The sequence below is a fragment of the Carassius auratus genome, chromosome 29, assembly GCF_003368295.1.
Source record: "Carassius auratus strain Wakin chromosome 29, ASM336829v1, whole genome shotgun sequence".
Classification (NCBI taxonomy): Eukaryota; Metazoa; Chordata; class Actinopteri; order Cypriniformes; family Cyprinidae; genus Carassius; species Carassius auratus.
The window spans coordinates 10539222-10564530 of NC_039271.1; the positions used below are offsets into that span (position 1 = coordinate 10539222).

The 25309-nt window shown below is 39.9% G+C and overlaps 2 protein-coding genes and 1 long non-coding RNA gene across 3 annotated transcripts; all 3 read left to right on the top strand.

Moving 5' to 3' along the window:
* Positions 1-12896: 12896 nt before the first annotated feature.
* On the top strand, positions 12897-15619 carry LOC113048680 (scavenger receptor cysteine-rich type 1 protein M130-like). Its single transcript, XM_026210535.1, has 5 exons — positions 12897-13921; positions 14344-14652; positions 14760-15071; positions 15207-15339; positions 15598-15619. The coding sequence occupies exons 1-5, from the start codon at positions 13864-13866 to the stop codon at positions 15617-15619; spliced, it is 834 nt and encodes a 277-aa protein (XP_026066320.1). The 5' UTR covers positions 12897-13863.
* A 545-nt stretch (positions 15620-16164) lies between these two features.
* LOC113048059 (uncharacterized) lies at positions 16165-17201 on the top strand. The gene is made up of 4 exons (XR_003276390.1): positions 16165-16315; positions 16509-16810; positions 16976-17047; positions 17173-17201. It is a non-coding gene; the product is annotated as an uncharacterized LOC113048059 (long non-coding RNA).
* A 120-nt stretch (positions 17202-17321) lies between these two features.
* LOC113048057 (scavenger receptor cysteine-rich type 1 protein M130-like) lies at positions 17322-19905 on the top strand. Its single transcript, XM_026209565.1, has 6 exons — positions 17322-17487; positions 17568-17780; positions 17879-17962; positions 18706-18759; positions 18880-18924; positions 19069-19905. The coding sequence occupies exons 1-6, from the start codon at positions 17376-17378 to the stop codon at positions 19092-19094; spliced, it is 534 nt and encodes a 177-aa protein (XP_026065350.1). The 5' UTR covers positions 17322-17375; the 3' UTR covers positions 19095-19905.
* The last annotated feature ends 5404 nt before the right edge of the window (positions 19906-25309 follow it).

The window sequence follows — 25309 nt, forward strand, 5'->3', positions numbered from 1 at the left end:
TGTTTTTCTTTTTTTTTTTTTTTTTTTTTTTTTTTTTTATTTGCTGATGAACAATCAAACAACACATACAAATAAAATTGAACAATTACAACAATGAAATGACAGTGGATGACAGTAAAAAAAAAAAAAAAAAAAAAAAACGAAGGAAGACAGTAAATATATTAAATATTGAAAACAATGAAAAGGGGGGGGGGGTATTACATCAAATTACATTTCACTCAACAAAGCATCATACAGTTTCAAAAGTTTTACACTTTTTTTGTTTTTAATTATTTTCAGTGTCTTAATTAAGTAGTTGAAGTCACATAGAAAATTATTTAATTTGGGTTCTCTTAGAGCAAACTTGCATTTAAGAATAAAGTATTTTGCCAATAGAATAAATATGTTTCCAATATATTCTATTTTATGATTACAGTGAGAAAAATAACAAATTACATCTCTCATTTCAAAATCAATATCTAATTTTAGTTTTGAAACAAGGAATTTTGACAATTCCATCCAAAATTGATTAACAAGGGAACAATTAAAGAAAAGATGATCAATTGACTCAGTATTGCTTTTACAGAAATTACACTTCAAATTAACATTACCAAATTTAGATGTGATTTCATTAGTGGGATATATATTATGCAAAATTCTTAAGTGTAGTTCTTTCACCTTGTTGGGGATACAAAATTTGTAAGGCAAGAGCCATGCTTTTTTCCAATTAATATTTTCTATCAGAGAATTCCAAAAAAATTTCCCCCTCGGGGTAATTCGTTTTCTTGACTGAAACACATTTCTTATAATTTTATTACTACATTTTGGGTCGTAAATACTCTTGTCTTCAATCAGAAATTTCTGTTCACTCTTTACAATCTCTTCAAATGATAAATGACATTTCATTAGATGAACAAGACCATTTGGTATAGCTTTTACCATTGTAAGAAATTCCTTATGAATGACAGGGAAATTATGTTTAGACATGAAATCATTATAAGAATAAAAATTCCCTTGTGGGTCTAACAAATCACAAAGATAATCAATTCCCTTTTCATGCCAATTATTAAAAAAAATTGACTTGTTCTTTGCAAGAATAGTTTCATTATTCCATAGCTTTACTTTATGTGGGGAAAAATTGTGGACGAAGCAAAGTTTCCATGCCAACAGCGCCTGTTCGTGGAATTTAGAAAGTTTTATAGGGAGCTTAGAAGGAGAGAAATTACAGGTGAGCAAAAAATTAAACCCACCCACCTTTTTAAAGATATTGTGTGGGATAAAATACCAAATAGACTCTGGAAAATTGACACAACTCTTTACCCAATTCAATTTGAAAGTATTATTAACATCGAAAAAATCAAGCATTTCAAAACCTCCCTCAGCTTTTATACCACATAAAACCTGTTTCTTCAGATACTGATGTTTGTTTTTCCAAAAAAACTTAAATAATAAGCAATTAATCTGTTTACAGGTATTTTCATGGACAAATAATGAAAAAGATGGATATATAAAACGAGCTAGACCTTCAGCTTTTATTAAAAGAACTCTACCAAGAAAAGATAAATCTCTTTGAAGCCAATTGTTAAATATTGTTTTAGCTTTTTTTATTTTAGGAAGAAAATTCAAATCTTGTCGAAGAGATATTTTTTTTGAGATATGAATACCAAGATATTTAACATTATCTTTAATGGGTATATTATTCACAGAAGTTTCAAGAGAGTCATATAAACAAAGAATTTCGCATTTAGGAATATTTAAAGTTAGACCAGAAGCCTCTGAAAATGCATTAATTGTTTCAAGAGCCTTACCAACCTGATTTGTATCCTCTAAAAACAGGGTTGTATCATCCGCAAGTTGTGAAATTTTTATCTCACGGCCAAAAATGGACACCCCTTTAATATCAGGATTATTGCGAATACTCAAAGAGAGTAGTTCCACAACTAAAACAAACAAAAAAGGAGAGATTCCACAACCTTGCCTCACTCCCCTGCTAATAGGAAATCTATTAGAAGTATCAAATTGTAAAAGAACCGAGCTATTGATGTCCTTATATATCATTTTAACAAATTTGATAAAGTTATCACCAAAGCCAAACAACTCTAATGTCAAGAAAAGAAATTTATGTTCAATAGTGTCGAACGCTTTGTAGAAGTCTAGAAATAATATGATTGCATCCGAATTAATATGATGTGAATAATCTATGAGATCTAAAATTAGTCTTATATTACAGCTTATATGTCGTTTAGGCATAAAACCTGTTTGTGTTTCATTAATTATTTCAGACAAACCAGTTTTTAGTCTTCTGGCAAAAACTAATGACATAATTTTATAATCTAAATTTAGTAATGTGATTGGCCTCCAATTGTCAAGTGAGAGAAGATCTTTATCTGGTTTTGGTATTAGGGTGATGAGCCCTTGTTTCATAGAAGTACTTAATTCTTCATTAATAATACAATCTTTGTACATTCTAAGTAGTGGCATCTTGATAGTTTCCCAAAAGTGTGCATAAAACTCAATGGTTAGGCCATCTGAGCCAGGGGATTTGCCATTCTTCATAGACTTCATTGCGTTAGTAAGTTCGGTTACAGTAAGGTCCTTTTCACAAATCGTTTTAAACTCATTTGAAATTACTGGAATGTAATATTTAATTTTTTGAAGAAAGGAATTCACATAATTTACATTATAATTTGAACTATATAATTTATTAAAAAAAGAATAAACATAATTATTTATTTCAGAGGGGTTTTTGTTAATATTACTATCAATTCTTAAAGCCGTTACAGAGTTTCTTTTTATATTTCTTTTTTCCAAAGAAAAGAAATAGCTCGTATTTTTCTCACCCATTTCCAACCATTTAGCCCTGGATCTTATAAAGGCACCTTTGGCTAAATCAAGGTAAAGATCATCTATTTCATTTCGCAAATCAGATAAATAAGTTTCCTCTTCTGTGCTAAGATATTCTTTAGACAATAACTTTTCAAGATCATTAAGAAGAACTTGACATCTTTGGGAATTTACCCTTTTAAGTTCTTTACCTCTACGCATTGCCAGTTGTCTAACTTTAAATTTGAAAAATTCCCATCTTTGGATATGGCTCATAGATTCATCCTCCAGAATAGAAGCAGTTTTTTTAACACAATCTACAAATTTTTTATCTGAAAGTAACTTATTATTAAATTTCCAATACCCACGAATTCTTTTACAACTATTTGTATTGCCAATTAAAGAAATTAAGATTAATTTGTGATCAGATAAAGGAGCATAAGTAATCAAAGTATCCAAAACAAAATGAACTGCATTAGTAGAAAGGAGCCAAAAATCAATTCGAGATTTATGAGTAAGAGCATTATTTGTCCAGGTATATTCCTTATCATGAGGATGTAAAAAGCGCCAAACATCAGTGACCTGTAAGTCATCACAAAGCAACTCAAAAACCTTAGATGTACTGTTCTTTGAGGGGTATCTATCCACAGAGTCATTTGGGGCTTCGTTAAAGTCTCCTCCTATCAATAAATAAGCATCTGTGTGTTTACTTTTTAGATTTATAAGTATCAAAGTAAGTTTTTTAAACATAGATACATTTAAGATGTTTTTGTTATGACCGTAAACATTGCAAATGATAAATTTCGTATTGTCAATATTTAATATTATTATAATCCATCTCCCTTCACCAGAATAAATTATCTCCACTATATCACCTTTCAATTTATTGAGGAAAATAGCGACCCCTGCAGAATGGTTTGTTCCATGACAAAAAAAAGCAGAATCACCCCACTGTGACTTCCAAAACTTTATATCATTATCGCAAGAGTGAGTTTCCTGAAACAAAATAATTTGAGCCTCCCTTTGTTTAACGAAAAGAAAAAGTGCCTTCCTTTTATCGATATCCCTTAGTCCTCTAACATTAAGAGAAATAAGATCTAATCTCCCAAAATTAAAAGCTGTCATCCAACAGAAAGAACAATGAGGGAAAAAAATAAATAAATAAAAATAAGAGAGAAAAGGACCTCCCAAATAAGGTTAAGTTTCTCGTAACAAAGAAATAAATAGACCCATCGGGATCTTACATGCAACAAGATGTCAACAAATATTACAACAATCACATTTTGAGTTGTTAGGGATTATGAAATGTCTAATGAACTTCAAACAACTATCAGTTTGTGTCCATTGTCACTCAGTGTAAACTAAACGTCAACATTAACCCTTTTACCTTCAATGTAAGCAAAGGCACCTATGAATGACGCTCTTTTGCCTTCTTCTCTGGCTTTCTGAACCAAGGGCCAAGCTTTGGCCCGAACCGCTCTTTCATCAGGTGACAAATCTTCTTTTAGACGGAGATGGGCGTCCTCCAGAAACTTGGAGCCTTTTGCATCTCTCCATACGATATCACGATAGTGACGCATGCTGAATTGAATGATTATGCTTCTCGCATTGTTACCGTCTTTCCTCTTTCCAATTCTGTGCACGGAATCCACCACCTCCGGTAGCTTTCCAGCAATTTTCGGAGAGATCTTGCCAAGGATGTTGATCACCAGATCCCGAGTGTTTTCCTGTTGATCTTCCTCCTTCATCCCCTGCAGTCTCAGCCCCCATCTTCGTCGATAGCTATTCGCCTCCAGTAGTTGAAGTTTGAGTTGTTTGTTTTCCTCTCTCAGATCTATGGTCTTCTTTTCCAGCGCAACAATTCTCCCGTTGTGGTTAGCGGTATCTTTAAGTAATTTTTCAACAGTTTCATTCATGAAAGCCATGGCATGATCAGTGTTTCTCACCGTTGTCTCCATAGAAGAAACCTTTTCGAAAATAACTTCACATTTTGCCGAGAGAGACTGGATAGCGGCCATAACCTTATTAAGGTCAGAATCAGGAGAAGTAATCTTTCCTTTTTTTGCAGCTGGGCTTTTAGCTGGAGTACAAGGTAGAGGAGTTGCTAAGACTTTCTCTGATTCGACGGATTCAGTAGAAACATTGGACAAATCTGTCAGCATTGCCTCATCGGGACATGATGCGAAGAGTTGGGATGGAGCGATATTTCCATTTTTCTCCATGCTCGTTTCAAAGTTATGTTTCGCTTTGCGTTTGCCCATATGACCGAATTTTCAAACAAAGTTAATGTTAATCCATGATATCATTAGCCGAATAAGAAGAGAAATTTAATTTTCCTCACTTATTGCATGTAAATCACGATGATGTCTGAGGATTAAGAACGCAGCATGTCTGCTTGGAATGGCGCCATCTTGGCCTTCCTGTTGTTGTTGTTTTTCCCACGTTATAACTCATGTCATCTGACCTCACACACCCCTCGCGACAGGCTACTACAGGTGGGAGTTATCGCGAGACTAGTGACAGAGCTCAGATTGGGAATGTTTTTATTATTATTATTATTTTATTAATAACGCAGGTAAAAAAAAAAATAATAATACAAATACGGGAGACTTACGGGAAAACACTAATACGGGAGGACGGCGGGAAAGAAGGGTAAAATACGTGACTTTCCCGGCCAAAACGGGATACTTGACAGGTATGCTATAAGAGCGACATCAATTCTCTTTCAGTGTGAAAATTAATTTCATATTCACAGAATAATATGCTGTAGTAGCTATTTAACTTTTCCTCTCCATCAGCGAATGATGTTTCTGAGAGAAAACACGCCAGATGTCTGTTTGCTAAAGCAGCAAACTCTACTTCCATGCATCTGATTATCAGATAAACCTCCCGCCCTTATTTCAAGCTCGTTGTTAATGCTGTGGTTATTTTAACAGTTTCCTTCATACATTCGGTTCATCAGCATTGTTAAAACACATGTATCATTCAGTGGAACTGTGTGTGTGCCTTAGACACTTACACTTATGCTCTGTCCAAAATATTTATTTTTGTATTACTGGGAGTTTCGTTTTGAGTTCATTCTGCCTGCGTGTCGGGTTAGTGCAGTGCGTGTGTGTGACGTCATCAGACGCCGCGCAAGGTTGACCTCAGTCAGAGCAATGCTGGATTTGACTGAGGTGAGTTCACGTCAGGTCTCTCCGATAATAAAACTGATATATAAGTTGCTATTATCACTTATTTGTTGACTTATCACTGTGTAAGAGTGTCTATAATGATGAGTGAATCTTGCAGTAGTCTTAATGAACTACGAGCCGCGATATTGTGTCTTTTATATGTTAAATGCAGTTCGGTAGCTGCTGCAGCACGTGGTGAGCTAGCTGCTCGGCAGGCCATTAACATTGTATTGATGTGATGCTATTTTTTTTTTTTTTGATGCTAATCTGATGTCACGCAACACTCATTGCCATATTGTTTATGACCGCAGATAGTAAACCACATTGTGACAGCCAGTGCCCCTGTGTCTACTTGAGAACAACCCAGAACACAACGCAGACAGACAAGACGGGTTACATTGGTGCCGTGACCTTCTGGATTCTTTGAGTATCGACGCCACTTCGATCGCAGTGGGGACTGCATTGTTTCACCCAAGTGTTGCACAATGGACTCAGTAAATACACCAGTGGGTATGGGTGTTTCTGATCAGGATGTGTATGCTACTGTGGGGTTTGGGAGGGGGAGGTTATTCGAGGACGAGGTTCAGTCGCCTGATGTGGGAGGGTTGAGAACGCCCAGGGCGTGTTCCAGTCGTGTCCAGTTTTCCCCCAGTCTTTCCCCAAGTGAGCAGCGTACCAAATCAGACTCTAGTGATGATGTAAGAGCCCTTATTACAGAGTTAGCCAGCCAAATTGGCCAGTCTATTGCAGACCAGCTGCAACGTAATAGGGATGTAACAGCACACGACACCTCAGTAAAAAAAGGGGGGTTCAGAGCCGGTACAGCAACCGATGGAGTTTAATTTGTCCGGTGTTAGGCTAGTAATGCAATCTGATGCTAAAGAGCCTCCTATTTATAGGGGTGATAGCAGTGATAAGTGTTCTGTCCGGGAGTGGGTGGAAATGGTAGGGGCATATTTTCGTAAGAGTAATGTTCCAGTACACCAGCAGCTACAGGAGATACTAGCTAAGCTAAGGGGGAAGGCTAGAGATGTAGTACGGGTTACCCTACGACATCACTCCACTCACGCTACTCCCGACTTTGTCTTTGACATACTGAAACAACACTTTAGTGAGTTGACCTACTCATCTATGCCAATGGCTGACTTTTACAACACCAGGCCACTGCGAGACGAAGGGGTGATGGACTACTGGATCAGGTTGAATAAGGCCATTGATATCGTTGACGAGTGCCTAAAGAGACAGAGAAAAAATGTTGAAGATCCGGGACGGGAGGTATGCATGATGTTTATCAAGTTTTGCCCAGACCCCATATTCTCTAACAGACTCAGCTTCAAGGCGGCCGAGGAATGGACCACGAGTGAGGTCCAGGAACGCATTGACGCCTACCTGTTTCACAACATGCACAGTCACCAGCATTCTTTCAAGCTCCCCAGTCCAGTCACGCCACTACAGCCACTGCCGCAGCTGTTGGTGTGAATAGCATGAATGCACTGATCAGTCTTCTAGATCACTTGGTGGTGCGTCAGAATGTCCAAGCCCCTGCACAAGTGCCATCATATGCTCCAATGCCCTTTCAGAGGAGGAGTTGTAGAGTCTGTGACGATGTCAGACATTCCACGCTCGCGCATTGCAGGAGAGAAAACCTGTGTCTCGCATGTTTTGCTCCTGGTCACTGGAAGAAGGACTGTGACAAGTATGGACGGAAGCGGGTAGGCCAGGCTGATGCCAGACGAGGGCCGCCGGCGGGAAACTAGGGAGCCCACACTTGGAGAGGGGTAGTGTGGGGGATCAACATGAAACCCTCATTGGAGACGAGGACTTGGAGCTACTTTACGTTAATGCCTGTTCAGCCGTACCAGAAGGTCTTCAGGTCGTGGTTCAAGGGTCTGCAGAGGTGCCATCTTTCAGTGAATTATTCTACGTCCAGGTTGTGGTTAATGACAAGGTGGAGCTGAAGGGCATGATTGACTCAGGATCCATGGCTTGTACGATGAGTGAGGGGGCTGAAGCATTACTCAAGGAGGCGGGAGTCCTTCTTAAAGAGCCTGAATCAGCCGAAAGAATTGTGCTTGTCTGTTGTGGAGGAAAACAGACACGTCCCAAAGGTGTTTATGACTTGACACTGTTTGTTCATGGAGTGAAGTGTGCTGTTCCTGTTCTGCTTGTGCTGGGCCAGCGTGATGAGCTCATCATTGGTTCAAACGTCCTCAAGCACCTCGCACGTACCATGAAGAGCGATGAAAATTACTGGAGACTCATATCAGCTGGAGGCAAGAAAGTACCGTCAGACTGTGACCAGTTCCTTGATATGCTGTCCTGCACCACAAGATGGAAGAGTGAGGATGTTCCAGACAAGATCGGGCCTTTGAAGCTTCCTCATGCTGTCACACTGGAACACGAACAGCACGAACACCTGGTGTGAGGTAGGCTGTCCAGCAAGGTGCCGATGTCTCCAGGCAGCACAGTCATTGTGGAGCCATGTGGTTCCAGGTCAAGTCCACGGAATGTCCTTGTGGGTCGTGTCATTACTGCGATGTGGGCTGACAGGTGGGTGCCCTTGAAGATGACAAACCTTTCGCCAAAGCCAATCACATTGAGACGTGATGCCATCATCGCTGATGTGTTCCCGTGTCTTGCTGTGGAGGACTTCAATGTTCAGCAAGGTCAGTGTGAGATAAAGGGCTTGGAGCCAGAGAGTGTTATAGTTTCAGCTGCCACGGATGCTGACCTCAAAGAACGCCTGTCCAACCTGGGGTTGAGCGATTTGGACATTGACTCATGCCAGGCTAGCTTTTGGGCGAAGAAACGTCTTGTCGAACTGGTTGGAGAGTATAACAACATCTTCTCCAGACACTCACTTGATTGTGGCGAGGCGAGAGAGTTTGTGCACAGCATTCGATCACCCATTTCGCATGCCATATAGGAGAGTCCCTCCTGCACATTACCAACAGCTACGACGCGTGCTCTCAGACATGGAGGAGAGGGAGATCTTCCGCAAGTCAGAATCTGCACAGACTTCAGGTGGCTGAATGCACGGACTTTAAAAGTTGCTCACCCACTGCCTCATCAGGCCGACTGTCTAGCAGCACTGGGAGGTAATGCTGTTTTCAGTACAATGGATCTGACCTCAGGCTTCTATAATGTTTTGATGTGTGAAGACCACAAGAAGTATACAGCCTTCACGACACCTGTTGGTTTGTACGAGTACAACAGGATGCCGCAGGGGCTTTGTAAAAGCCCAGCATCGTTCATGCGTATGATGCTGAGCATCTTTGGCAGCTTTAACTTCACAAGCCTTCTCTGCTGCTTAGACGACCTATTTGTCTTTGCGCCCACTGCAGAGGAAGCACTAAACAGGCTCCATGTGGTCTTCAGTAAGCTCAGAGACAACAACCTCAAGCTGAGCCCCAAGAAATGCCACCTTCTGATGAGGTCAGTGAGGTTCCTTGGTCACATTATTGACCAAAGTGGGGTTGCAATGGATCCCACCAAGGTTGATGTCATCTGCAAGATGCCAAAAAAAGGCTCTGATGGAGGAGGATGGTCGTACTCCATCTGTAAAGAGGATGAAGTCATTTCTTAGCATGGTGTTCTTCTACCAGTCTTTCATCCCTGGCTGCTCAGCCATTGCCAAGCCCCTGTTTGCCCTGACTGCAGGCCAGAAGAGGAGTGGTAGGAGTGGAGGAGGTGCAGGTATGTACAGGAAGCTGACTGCAGCAGATTGGACTCCTGAATGCGAAAAAGCTTTCCAGAAGCTCAAGACAGATCTGCTCAACTGTGCTGTATTGGCCCATCCAGATTTCTCCAGACCCTTCATCCTGTCCGTTGATGCATCCCTGGACGGGCTTGGGGGTGTGTTGTCACAATTGCCAGTAGGGGAGGACAAGGCTCGCCCCATTGCTTTTGCCAGTAAGACCCTCAGCAAGTCACAGCAAAGATATCCCGCTCATCGTCTTGAGTTTATGGCACTGAAATGGAGCGTCTCTGAGAAGTTCAGTCATTGGCTGAAGGGACATAACTTTACCGTGTGGACAGACAACAACCCGCTGACCCACATCATGACCAAGCCCAAGCTCGATGCATACGAACAGAGATGGGTAGCCAAACTGTCTTCATACAACTTAGACCTGAAATACATCCCAAGCCCAAAAAATGTTGTAGCAGACACACTCAGTCGAGATCCCTTTACCACTTCAGTTAGCAGGCGTCTGATCCAAGAGCCCTATGGTAGCCTAGTGCAGGAGGCTGAAGGTGCGGAGGCTGAGGAGGTGCAACAGACATTCAGACTGGGCGTCCAACACCACCAAGTGGTTAAACAGCACGAGCCACCAAATGACACCGCAGGCTCCTACAGTGCAGCTGAAGTCAAAGCTGCTCTAGCCTCTCACAGTTCCTGGAAGAGTGGTGTGGAGAACAGGGCTCTTTGTCTTGGCCAACATGTCCAACAGCTGCAACCTGCAGGCCAGTGTACCCTTCCCTCACTCACTGGAAATGGAAGATAAAAAGCTTCAGGATCCCACTATATCTTCGGTTCTCCCGTTTGTGGTCCGCAGACGTCGGCCATCCAGACGAGAAAGGCACAGTATGGGCCCCAGTTCATTGGCATTACTCAAACACTGGGAGAGGCTAGTCATTCGGAATGGTGTCTTGTACCGAGAAACGAGGGACCCTGTGAGTAGGATGAAAAGATTCCAGTTGCTACTGCCAGCCAGTTTGAGGGGTGATGCCTTGAAGGGAGTTCATGACTTGGCAGGGCACCAAGGACAGGCGAGGATGCTCCATCTGGCGAGACAGCGCTTCTTCTGGCCCAGTATGGAGAGACATACGAGAGAGCATGTGCGATGCTGTGAGAGGTGTGTACTTGCAAAATCCCCGGAGCCCTCAGCCCGAGCCCCCTTGGAAAGTATTAAAACTTCCGCTGCCATGGAACTGGTCTGCATTGATTTTTGGTCAGCAGAGGATAAGAACAAAAACTCTGTTGATGTGCTGGTGGCGACTGACCACTTTTACGAAAATGGCTTTTGCCTTTCCTTGCAGGAACCAGACTTCCAAGCAAGTGGCCAGAAAGTTATGGGATAGTGTCTTTTGTGTCTACGGGTTCCCTGAGCGCATCCACTCTGACCAGGGCACTAGTATTGAGAGTGAGTTGGTGTCTGAGTTGCTGCAGCTGTCTGGGGTGGCAAAGTCTCATACAACGGCATATCACCCAATGGACAACGGGGGCACAGAGCGCTTTAACCACACACTGGGCAACATGATATGGAGTCTTCCTCTGAGAGCCAAGCAAGAATGGCCACAGCAGATCCAGACGCTGACATTTGCATACAATGCGACTGCTCACGAAACAACCAGCTATGCACCCTTCCACTTAATGTTTGGCCACGTTCCGAGGCTCCCAGTTGATGTTGTCTTTCAGTCTGTTCTGCATGTCCTCACTGTGACAGACTTCAGCAACTACTCAAGGACCCTGCTATCTTATCTGTCTGAGGCAGCCAACATCGCCCAGCAGCATGCCACTAAAGAGCAGGAACAGCAGGCTCATCAGTACAATAAAAAGGTCAGAGGGGTTTCCTTACATGTTGGAGCCAGAGTGCTGCTCGCGAACAAGGGAGAGAAAGGAAAAAAGAAATTGGCCGACAAGTGGGAACCTGCAGTATATACGGTAGTGGAGCAGAACCCCAAGACTCACATGTACAAGATCAGTGATGCCTCTGGCCAGAGCAAGGTTGTGCACAGGAACCTTTTGCTTGACGTGAGCTTCCTTCCTATCCAAGACACCCTGGAGAATCAGTCTTTTGTCAGCTCATCAGAAGTTGAGGGCACAAGTGTCTGCGGAGATATGGATAGCCTGAGCAATCTAGAGCGAGAGTCTTCCGTGGCACGGACGTCCTCATGGGTTCTGTCAGACCCAGATCGAGCTGCTGAGGCTTCAGTAGACAGAGAAGTTTGTATTCCTGAACTGGAGTCTCACGCTCATGAAGACATGGCCAGTTCACCTAAGGCAACTCTGTCTGACCCAGACCTTGTTCAGTCAAATGCACCTACTGACGTTGATACGTCTCCCACAGTTTTTACTGAACTTTGGGATTAGATTTCATTGTTATTTGGTCCGTGTACGAGTGTGTTTACGTTAATGCATTTTTGGTGCTATTATAGAATTCAGGGGTGTCGTTATTTTGGTGGAATTCAGGGGGGGGGGGGTGAATGTAGCAGGTTTATTTGTATACTTATGAATTCCACCAAAAATATTTATTTTTGTATTACTGGGAGTTTCGTTTTGGGTTCATTCTGCCTGCGTGTCGGGTTAGTGCAGTGCGTGTGTGTGACGTCATCAGACGCCGCGCAAGGTTGACCTAAGTCAGAGCAATGCTGGATTTGAGTTCACGTCAGGTCTCTCCGATAATAAAACGGATATATAAGTTGCTATTATCACTTATTTGTTGACTTATCACTGTGTAAGAGTGTCTATAATGTTGAGTGAGTCTTGCAGTAGCCTTAATGAACTACGAGCCGCGATATTGTGTCTTTTATATGTTAAATGCAGTTCGGTAGCTGCTGCAGCACGTGGTGAGCTAGCTGTTCGGCAGGCCATTAACATTGTATTGACTTGATGCTATTTTTTTTTTTTTTTTTTTTTGATGCTAATCTGATGTCACGCAACACTCATTGCCATATTGTTTATGACCGCAGGTATGTTTTTTTTTTGTGATTTTGTGCATATTTGTTCTAGATGAATGAATGAATGAATATATGTGTGGATTATCTAATGTAATTAATGAATGACTAAGGGGAATTTACAATGTGTTTTTCTATTGGGAATGTCTGTGATATTTTTCTTTGTATTTGTTTTGATTACAAATGTATGTAGTTTTTCTTTATGAAAAGAGGTTAAATGTGATTAATGTGAATACAGTCAGAGCAATGCTGGATTTGACCGAGATGTTAATCTGATGTCACGCAACACTCATTGCCATATTGTTTATGACCACAGATAATAAACCACATTGTGACAGCCAGTGCCCCTGTTCCACTTGAGAACAACCCAAAACACAACGCAGACAGACAAGACGGGTTACACCGAGACGAACGGAGCGCGAGCGCAATCCTGTGAAAGTCTCGGGCAGGCGGTAATAGTGAAGTGCGTGAAGGAGAGATAAGAGGCACGATTCACAAACACTATTCAGGGCCTCCGTTAATTCGTGCTTGTAGTCATTTAATGTGTATATATTTTGAAAGCATTAAATCGCTATAGAAATTGCGATTCATTCGATTTTTAGCGTTTTCGATTACTGTCCGAGATCGGCGATTCTCGATTCAAAAATCATGTTTCAAGATCGATGCATATGAATCGTCAAGGTTTGTAATCGATGCATCGAGAAAACGAGTGAATCTGTACACCCCTATGCATGGGCTTTTTTCTTTTCTTATTTTAACGTGTACACAAAAAGCAAACATTCTGTATAATTCATGTGATAAACACCCAGTGCTCCTCAAACCAGGGCTGTTGTCAGTGTTTGTCATCAGCAGTTAGTTATCAGTGCTTGTATCTCTTCTTTGCAGGTGTCAGACTTTGATGCTGAATGTACACTTAAGTGTTTCCCACAATCAGTCTCATGACAGCTGGGGGACTTTGTCAGCACTTTAACTTTTGCAGCTTTTCTGTCTCTCTGTGAGGTGGAGGAGGAGTCCTGTTCATCAGTATTGATGTTCTCTATATGTATATAAAGAAAGCTGAAAATTCCTCTAAAGAAAAGTTTGTCACTGAAGCTGTTAGGTGATTTTGTCTGTTAATTCTTGAAAGTTCGCCCTGATTGAGACAGGAAGTCTTTTTTTCTTCATAATCACTGAAAGCTGATGAGAAGTTGTAGAGCAGAGGAAGAGGAAGATGAAAAGCTGTCTGGAGGTCCTCCTAATGTCGACAGTCGTCACACTCACTGCTGCAGGTCGGTGAATCTTCAGCTATGGGCCAAATAGTTTCTGGAAAATTATTTAACAGTTCAGTGTTTAACTTAAAGATTTCTTACTGGTGTTAAATAATTATTTACTTACAGACAAAATGCTTTGCTTTATTAGCTTTAGTTTGTTTTACTTCATTGTAGCCTATTATCGGGCAGGGGTTTTTGGGTAATAGTTTCTGCTCTGTACTTACACCCTTTGTATCGGGTAAATTACTCAATAAAAAAAAAAAAAATGAAAAAAAGAGAAGTAATATTTTAGGAGCTGCTTTTACTGTTTTTATTTCAGCAGAAAAACTTTTTTAAATTATTATTATTACTATTATTATTATTTTTTTTATCAGGTAATTTGAGAGCATAAATTACATTTGAATGTTTATGCAAAAGACTCTTGTGTCTGTTGTGTACAGGCAATGTGAGGTTGGTTGGTGGTATCAGTCCCTGTTCTGGTAGAGTGGAGGTTTTTCATAAAGGTCAGTGGGGAACAGTGTGTGATGATGGCTGGGATATGACTGCTGCTGCAGTGGTGTGTAGAGAGCTGGACTGTGAAAAACCTTCACGTGCAGTTGGCGTTGCTCACTTTGGACAAGGATCAGGAAAAATCTGGATGGATGAAGTAAAGTGTACTGGATCAGAGACAACACTGAAGAAATGTAAAACAAAAGGATGGGGTGACAATAACTGTGATCATAAGGAAGATGCTGGAGTCTTCTGCAAAGGTCAAACTTTCCAATCTTCCTGAATGATTTCATAGAGAGAAAAAACTGAACAATAGTTATAATGAAATGGTTGTTTTGATATTTATTTCTATCATGTATACACACAGGTCGCCTCCCCAGTCTAGTAAATGGGTCTCATCATTGTGCTGGGAGGTTAGAGATACTTCAAACAAAGACGTTGATGTCAGTGTGTGACGCTGTCTTTGACCAGCAGGATGCAGAGGTTGTGTGTAGAGAGCTGGACTGTGGGGCTCCTGTACAGGTGCTGGGAGCAGCAGCTTTTGGCAAAGGAGATGCTAAGATTTGGAAAGAAGAGATTCAGTGCAGAGGAGACGAATCACACATTGAATTATGTTCTACATCCAACTCTTCACATAAACACTGTTCCCATGAAAATGCTGTAGGATTAATATGCTCTGGTTGAGTAATATTTGACCTTTCTTTACATGTAATATACAGTATACAGAAAAAAAATATAAAAAAAACCATTCTCTTTTCCAAAGAAGAGTAAGTCTTGTTAAAAATTTTGTTTTGTTTCACTAACTTTTGTCCAGGTTACACTGATCTCAGGCTGGTAAATGGTTCAGACTCTTGTTCTGGTCGAGTCGAACGTCAGTACTTCAGTAAATGGGGCACAGTGTGTGATGCATGCTGGGATATGAGAGCCACCAGTGTTCTCTGTAGACAGCTGAATTGTGGGATTGCTGTGTCTGTTGTGGGATCAGACTGGTTTGGAGAGGGAAGTAGTGAAATCTGGGCTGATGTGATTGATTGTGACGGGAATGAAACCAAACTCTCAGAATGTTCCATCTCTTCATGGAGTCGAGCTGAATGTTCTCATAGACGAGATGTTGGAGTCATCTGCTCTAGTGAGAGGATTTTAATGAAAAATATATTATAGATGACCATGTAATACCTTAATAAAATGCCACATCTTTAACTCAGATTCCTCTCTGGCTCTTCATGACGGTCTGGTGCGGTTGTCTGGAGAGAGACAGTGTGAGGGGGAGGTGGAAGTTTTCATCCATCAGGTCTGGAGGAGAGTTCTGCTGGACTCCTGGAGTCTCTCTGAATCCTCTGTGGTCTGCAGACAGCTGGGCTGTGGCTCTGTGCTGAACTTCTACAGCTCCTCTTCATCCAGTCCTGAACACAGTCATGAGTGTGTGACGGGCTTCCAGTGCTCTGGGAGTGAAGCTCATCTGGGGAACTGCAGATCTCCACAAACTCTCAACTGCAGCTCCACACAACAGCTGTCAATCACCTGCATCGGTGAGAAGAACAACATCTAGGCAGATTCTTCAGTTGTTCATATTCAATTACGTTTTTTTCTGTCTCTGAATATCAGGTCGGGGGTCCATCAGGCTGGTGGGTTCTGGGGGAGACTGTGCAGGGAGGCTGGAGGTTTTTCACAGCGGCTCATGGGGGACAGTGTGTGATGACTCCTGGGATATTAAAGATGCTCATGTGGTGTGCAGACAGCTGCAGTGTGGAGTGGCCCTCAGTAACCAGCCGGTACCAGCCTGGTTTGGTCCTGGTTCTGGACACATATGGCTGGATGAGGTGGAGTGTGAGGGGAATGAGACGTCCCTGTGGAGCTGCTCTTCTCCAGGCTGGGGAAAACATGACTGCATACACAAGGAGGATGTAGGAGTCGTGTGCTCAGGTAAAGTCTCACACATTTTAGCAACAACAATTACCAGCAGCAGCTACTTTCATTATCTGGAAAAAATATATATATATATTATAAAAATAATATATATATATATATGTTTAGTCACCTTTAGAATCAAATAATTTCAGTGTACTGGTATTTACACAATTTAATAACTGAATTAAATGCAGTATCTTTCATCTAGAGTTTAAAGAGATCAGGTTAACTGAGGGCTGTCAAGGGAATCTGGAGGTTTCTACAATGGATCCTGGGGTAATGTGTGCTGGAACCAGATGGACAGAGACACAGCGAGTCTGATCTGTCAAGAGCTGAACTGTGGAAGATCTGGCAGTGAACCCAGTAATTCAGAGGGACTTAGATCTACTCCTAATTGGTTAGATCTTCTTATATGTCGAAAAGATGACAAAACTTTGTGGCAGTGTCCATCTTTACCCTGGGGCCAGAACAGCTGTTATGAAAATGAGGTGGCCAATATCATTTGCTCTGGTAAGAATTAATTTAATGATTAAAAATGCATTTCTTTCTTTTCCTTCCTTTTTTTAACAGTAAATCAAAATCATGAATACGTTATTGTTTGTTATGTAGTTTTCATGAAAGTTTAGTTTCCATCTTAATCAGAGGTTTGTTGGGTCTTGCATGTTATAATCACAGAGAAAGAGATTCCTGAGTCTCCACAGAGTCGTCCGACATGTTCAGCATCTCCTCACCAGAGACAGTGTTCAAGTGAGTAGGTTTTATTTTAGTAATGAAAGCAATAATAAATCAATGCCTAATAGCTTTTTTTCACTGTATAGTTGTGAATTGTCTGGCTGGTAAGTGATAACTGATGAGTCTCCTTGTTATTTCAGACTATCTTCCTCTCAGACTGAGTGGAGGGGACGGCCGGTGCTCTGGGAGGCTGGAGGTGTATCATAACGCTGTGTGGGGCTCAGTCTGTGATGATCAGTGGGACATCAGCGATGCTCAGGTGGTCTGCAGGCAGCTGGGTTGTGGAGCAGCACTGAGGGCTGATAGGAATTCAGTCTTTGGTGCTGGTGAAGGTGTTGTGTTGATGAACAAAGTTGAGTGCAGAGGGAATGAGATTCACCTGTGGGACTGTCCTCTCTCCCTGAATAACCACACTGACTGCTCCCACAAAGAGCACGCTGGACTCACCTGTGCAGGTCACTAAAAAACACTGAGTAATAATATTAATTTTATATCATTTTATGTACTCATAATATGTTTGTTTCTGTTTTGGCAGATTTATCAGATGTGTCAGTGTCCACTACTCCTGCCACAACATCGTCAGCTTCTCTTCCAGTTTCTCCTCCAGTGCGCTCAACATCAGTCTCTCCTCCACAAACTCCTCCACCAGTGTCTTCCCCGGTGCTTGTGATTGTTCTGGGAGTTGTGCTCTTACTGCTCTTAGCGCCACTGCTTATACTGATTCAGCAGAACAGAGTGATGAGGAGAGGTAGGAGAGATCCAGAGACTGTCATATTGTGTCTCATTCAGTGTGTGATCAGTCATGTGTTGTGAACTGACAGCAGGTTTGTCTGTCTACACTCACAGCTCTCTCTAAGAGGAGACACAGGACGATGTCTGAGGCCGTTTATGAGGAAATTTATCACAGACAAAATCACTTCACTCAGAAGGGTGAGGCTCCTGAAATGATCACCTTTATTATGAACATTGTAGTTGTGAATTTATAATTGAATTTTTTTTTTTTTTTTTTTTTTTGCTATGCTGATATGTCTAATGTCTTTTTGACAGTTAAAGTTAAAGATATGTTAATCCTGATAGGCTTCCTGCTTTTAACCACAGAATCCAGCAGTGGAAACCACATTGCTGTGTTTGTGTAAAAAAAAAAGGTTTGCGCAAGCTGCAGTCAGTGTGAGAGCACACAGGTGTTAGTCTGAGGGTGAGGTCTAAACAAGTGTAGATATCCAAATCAGTGTTTCTGAACTCTAACTTCACTAAAAACTTCACCTAAAAATTAAAATACTCCTCAGGTCATCCAAAATGTAGATGACTTTGTTTCTTCATTGAAAAAGATTTGGAGAAATTTAGCATTAGATCATTTGTTCACCAACTGTGTTCTCTGCAGTGTCTGGGTGCCATCAGAATAAGAGTCCAACCAGCTGATAAACATAATAAACCACATGCAATCCACACTACTTCAGTCCAGTTAATACCTTGTAAAGTGGAAAAACAGTGTTTGTTATAAACAAATCCATCATGATGTTTTAACTTTAAACTGTTGCTTCTAGCTGAAATACAAGTTAATTTACTCCAGTGAAAAGTCATCACCTGCACATCAAAATTCAACACTATATTTGTTTAGAACTTTTTTAATGGACGTTTCTTAGTGTATGATTTATTGGTTTTTATTTATACAGACAAAATGGACCAAGAGGCTCCAGAAGAATATGTCAACACTGATAGACTGAATTGTGAGTTTGAGTTTTCCATGCTAAAATGGTCATTCTGAAAATAAATATGTAGTAAGGAGCAAAAACAGCTTAATTTTAGTTTAGAGAGAGTGAAATTGTATCTGTGTTTTTTTTTCACAGATGGCACAACTGAGGTCTATGATGATGCAACAACCATGAGAGAAGGTGATTTTTTTAGTGTGTTCAATGTATCAAGTGTTTATCAAGTGTTTATCAATTTGTTCTACATTTTTAGAAGAAAAACTCAAAGAATCATGATGATGTTATCTCAATATTTACTGATTAATCTTCTCTCCTTTTTTGTAACAGAGCATGGAGAAGAGGAGCCAATTTAAGATGAAAAAAGTGTGTGATCAACTACTGCTTCTGCTGTTTCTTATAATTGTTGTTGTTATTTGCTACCTGGTGCATTTTAATATCAGGTAATCAACTAAATCAGCATGTTTGGTATTAATCTGCTTAAAAATTATATATATATATATATATATATATTTACCCATTCTCATACAACCATCAGCAGAAGGCAGGAAGACAGGTAAAGCTGTCTCACAATTGTCTTATTTTCATTTCTTCATATTGCTTGTTCTGATTTAATTTCTAATTACTTTAATATGTAAAGTTGATCACACATTACTTTAGTAACTGCGTCATATTTTGAATAATTTCCATTTGTGTCGGAGGGTTCGACTCATTCCTCCTAGAAGCCCACATTACACTGGTGCTGAAATGTAGCGGTCGCTGTCCATGGTGCTGGTTGTGTCCACACTGTAGTTCAGCTCATTTCCGTTGCCGTGTCATGAAAATAATTGACCACCAAAAACAAGAAAGCCAAAAAATATGTTTAGCTTGATGTAATGGTATAAATACCCACGTCACATAAAATGCATTCGAGCTGCCATCATTAACATGTTTAATTTAATCCAATATTTGGTTGTGCATAGTCCCACGAAAAATTACTGCCTCTCTTTGCTCGTGTTCTGTTATTTGTACAGTAGGCTAGGGTTAAAACAACCACACCCCTTGCTCAGGTGGTCTAACATTACTTTTCGTCTTTTATTTACTGCCATCTTCTGGATTTAAGACGACAATACAGTTGTTATCAAACATTCCTGCAGTTTTATTTTAAAATGATAATTGATTAAAACATTTCTCTCTCCGTCTTTGAACAACTTTTCACAAAAACACACGTGTGTGTGTGTTTTGTGTGTGTGGGGGGGGGGGGGGTGCATGTTTTTTGTAAAAAGTAAAAATGCACAAAGTTTCCTGTAAAGGTTAGGGTTAGGTGTAGGGTTGGTGAAGGGTGATATAATATACAGTTTCTACATTATACAAACCATTACACCTATGGGATCTCCCCACTTTTCACAAAAACAAACATGAGTGTGTGTGTCAATGATTGAGCTTCCATTATCCTTTTCCCCAAATATCCCTTTTTTCCTATCCATTTTCCCATATAGCTAATGATAACATATTTACCCATACATTGAATAGTTTTTGTGCTTTTCTGTGATGTCAGTTTCAAGCTGTTCAAACAGCCTAATCATTCAATTGTCTTTCTAAAATGTCATTATCACATAATGAATGATGTAGTATGTTTTTGTGTTGTTTTTATAATGTTGTTGTAATGGTTACATTTAAACCCATTTTTACATTTTTAAACTTATTTTTCTTAAGGAATATGGAATTTATCAGTATGTCATATTTGAAAGTGACAGGGACAAATGAGGTTAGATGAGGTTACATCTTGCACATTTTCAACTGCAGTTCACATTTTGATCACAAGATGGAAACATGTGACTGGCCGAGCATATTTAAACTCCTGAAATATGTGTCATGTCTCTCTCTGTCTGTCTGTCTGTCTCTCTATCCATCCTTTATCCTAAAATAAGTTAAAAACAACAACAACAAAAGTAACATCAAATTCTTAATTTAGATTTTGGCATTCTTTGGTATGTATTCATTCAATTGTTATCCTTTAAACAGCCAAAGATTGTCAAACTAGAGCCATGTTAGGTCACACTGCACTACTGTAGCCAATAAAAAAGAGATAGGTAAGATTCACAGCTTTGCTACAAAATACAGATATTGTGCTCATATTAATCACGGGTCTATTTACTGCAGTTCAACTGGATGATGCTGTAATGCGAAGTGTTACTCACAAGCAATTAAATCACAAGTGTGCTCCAGCAATAAAAGAATCATTCTCAAAGAACAGCTGTGACTGATGCCAGCATTATCTGCCGTCTGGTCACAGTGGGAACGCAGGTATACCTGTTAAATTCTTTTAGAGACTGCAGAAGCAGACAGAGGTTTCCATAGAGACTGCAGGAGGCCAAGTCCACAATAAGCATTGCCCAAACTATCTTTACACCCTGCGGCTTCCCAGCCATTAATGAAGTGAACGACAGACAGACAAACAGATACAGTAGATAGAGATAGATGGATAGATGAGTGAATGGGTGCCGTCAGATTGAGAGTCCAAGAAAAAAGTTAATTCCTAGTTATCCACTAACATCAAAATCTATCAACATATTTGTTTAAAAAGGTTTTGGACTGTTTTACCCTGTAAACTGATTGATCTGTGCATATTTATCTCCTGATTCAGACAAGAAGACCTTTTTACTGGCGAAAGCAATATTATGGATAGTATTATGAATATGTATTTTTTCTGGATGGGTTTTTTTTTCTTACAAACACAGTTTTTTGTTCCACAAGATTTTAATTAATTAATGGACTGGATTGATGTTGTGGATTATCATGATGTTTTTATAAGCTATTTGGACTCTCTTTATGACGGCACCAATTCACTGCAGATGATTCATTGGTGAGCAAGTGATGTAATGCTAGATTTCTAGGTAATGCTAGGTTGTTTGCACCTCGCTTCCATAATTTACTATATAGGCTAGATATGTCTGTAACCCTCCATCTCACACTCTCGCACTGGGCTTCTTATCGTTGTATTGGCACCAGGATGGATGGATCAGTTTTGCACACAGCACTGGCAGGTTTATCTCCACTGCTCACCAAATTAAGATGGGACCTGTGTCTAGCCGACAGTATCAAACAGGTTTAGCTCGACCATGAGGGCATCAATCTACCTTCCCCTTTATGATCCTTATTCTCAAATTTCAAGCCTGTCACCGCTCAAGCCAACAGCAGAGCTTTGCCTTCTCTTAATGGACATCAGACTCTGATCACAGATGTTTTGCCTATTGTTAAAAGCCCAATGATTATGTGCCAGATGGTGAGCAGTCTCACTTTAGGGCATATTGCAGATATTTGCTAAGGCTCTTTAAATGCAATGAATGACCTGTTTTTTTGTTTTGTTTTTATTTTTCTCAGCTGAGACTAAACACACATTTGAGAATTTGGTATTTGGGCTTATTTTCTGCTTATATTATAGGAGGATTAAACTGCAATGTTCTAAGATTAATTATGAATAAATACTGGCTTATTTGACCTCTTCAACTGCAGCACTGATATTAGCTTGTTAGAATTCCAGCAAGGCTGTGTAGTTGTTTTTTGGTGTGCATGTCTCACAGTGCAGTGATCTAACAGTGCACAGTTGCCGGCACCCACTGACTCTGAGAAACCAAGTCTCAGTCAATGACTCACGATTGTGTGGTGTAGGCGTCTGGACTCTCATTCATAGAAATAACATTTCCAAAGAACAGAACTTAGTTATTGAGTGTCACTGGGTAATTTACAAAGAGAAAAAAAAGAGTTGTAGTGATCAATAATCAACTATTTTTCCTTGTCTTTTTTTCTGACATTCAAAGACTTTTTAAAATGCATGTTCATTAGAATACAGTTTTGATTTTTTCTTTCTTTCTTTCTATCTATCTTTTGTTATTTTTGTCTATCTGTCATTCATTCTGTCATTTGTTTATCTGTCTAATCATTTTTCTATACATCTGCCTATCTGTCTGTCTTTGCATTTTTGTCCATCATTCTATCTATCAATTTCCATCCATTTGTCCGTCCGTCCGTCTGTCTGTCTGTCAGTCATTTATCTTCTTGCCCACCATTAATAGGTTCCTTTAAAACTATACGAGTTAAAAGGAAACATGGCCATTTAGTATTTTATGTTTATAACAAATAGGCCATTTATGTGCTTATGAGAGCAGGACAGTGTGTGCAGAGAGCAGGAGAAAGACATGAGGCTGTATTTACCATGATGGCTTACTCTTCATTGATCATTGTAATGAATGTCATCATTAAAATTCACCATCACGTTTCTCTGTTCTCGCTAGCGATTTACGATATAGCATTCTCAGATTAGACGGGAACGGGAATAGGCAACCTTGCTTAAATCCAAGACCACGCTGGATGACCGAATGTGACATGCAGTACTTGGATTAAAAAACATGTTTAGTGTCACCAATGCGAAGTGATTGTGAGTCAAAGTCAAATGCATAATTCAGGGAATTAGAGCTGGAGCTCTGTAAGTGATAGGAATGCTGTCATAGCACATGAAGTTGATGCAGTCACTAATCCTTGAGAGTTTCAAAGCATCAAGAAGACCGGATAGGACACAAGCTAAATTAATAGGATGTGTGTCTTGAAAAAAGTACCTGTTTTACTAGAACATCAAATTAATCTGAAGTGTGTAATTTCTTCCCCACCTGAGTCACCAAACACAATTGTGAATGACAAAGACTTTTAGGCTCATTGTGATGCTTAGAAGATATTTGCACTTTTTTCCAATGAAATCAGCATACAAATTTAACCTTTTTTTAGTAAATCATTCCTCCGTTCTACACAAACTGAACAAATTGTTGTTTCGAAATGTGCCTGAGTTCAGACAGATTATTCCAGTGTTGCATGAAAACGGATTTAAAAAAGCATGTGTCAGACAATTTCAGAAAGCTAGATGATGATCCATTCTATATTTGATCATGCCCTTAGTTTGCACTGCATCCCAATGTGAACTGTTTTCCCTCTCCTTTCACACACACATATACACCAGTTTTGTTTATTCACGAGTTTGTATGTGTGGGTGTGTGTGTCAGAGTAAATCAGGCAAGAGAGCTCTAATGAAAGATGATTTCTGTGCTCTGATCCAAGGGGCAAAATGTCTATTTCTGGTTCCTCATATCAATACACATCCACTGCTGGCATCTCTGTCAGTAGCTTGGAAAGTCAGTGCTGCGCTTTATACGTGAGAACCAGCATTTCAGGAAATAAAGACAGTAATTGATTAAATTGTTTAACAAACTGCATAATGCTCAATGAGTATGATAGAGATTCTCTAAACAGTCATTAGTGGTAAAATGCATATTGAAAAATTATACTAAGCTAGTAGCTTTATTAATTGGCAAGAATGTGCTTTAACTTTAAAATTGCCTTAGAAAAATATGAAAATGTATGTTGAAATCACATTTAACCACATATTTGTCTAGATTGTTTACATTTTTATATATAAAAAAATGTATTTTATTTGTATTTTCTCTAGTTTTTTTTTTTCTTTTTTTTTGTCATGCATTTTTATGCATGCTTTTTGTCACAATGCATTTTTTTGTGCATTCTTTTTAGCCATCTCACGCTTACATGACCGTATTTTTGCACATATAGATTAAAGATGACTGAAGTTCATACTTAAAAATTCAATGCATTTTTTTCACATAATATTAGTGGAAGCAGTCAGATTGAGCACATTGTTGACTGTGACTGCTCAAACAGAATGTGTGAAATATAAGCAGCAGACGTGATGCCCTCTAATAATTAAACCTTCAAATGACATAACATTTCTTTGCTGAACAGAAAAGGACATATGGCATTTATGAGTCAGATGCATATGGAAGCATTGTGTTCAGATGTTCTCTGGGGCTATTATGAGTACAGCATTGCTACCTGTCCTCCCGCTTATTATTCAATCCACAACCTTTTGTTGGTTTTCAGCATTAAAATCATCTGGCCTTGGAAGGGTGACTGTGAAAAACCTCATAATGGAGAGATGAGCTCCCTGTCCCATACGTCCTCTCAACATGAAAACACTCATATAACCTCTGTCTCACAGGGATAAGGTTAGCACTAATTCAAAATCAAAGATGAGGTATAGTGACAGAAGACAGGATATGTTTTCAGCAGAGCTAAAACTCTGTCTGCTAAAATTTTGTGTGAGGATAACTTCCCTCAAAAATGAGCTATAAATGTTTATAGAAAGACGTTTAAATCAATGGAAGTTTAAATCAATTAGAAGCCCAAACCATTTGAGACGGATTAATTTTTGTTCAACTTGTTTGCAAACTGCTCAACTCATCATAACAATTAGCACTGAAGTTGTTATTTCTTGCTCTGGAAATGTACAGTCTGACAAGCAAATTGTTCAGACATGCATATTAGAAAGTTTTCTTCATTTTGACCTCAGTTTTGAGGACATTGGAGAGAAGTCCTCATTATAACTAAACCAAACAAATGCAGTGGACTACAACCACCTGATGTGCTATTAGATGCTATTGAAGCCTTATTACATGCCTGATATTTTAATTTGGTTCACCTAATCAAATATTCTAACAGGGAAAAAAAGCTGTTATAAAGCTTTTCCAAT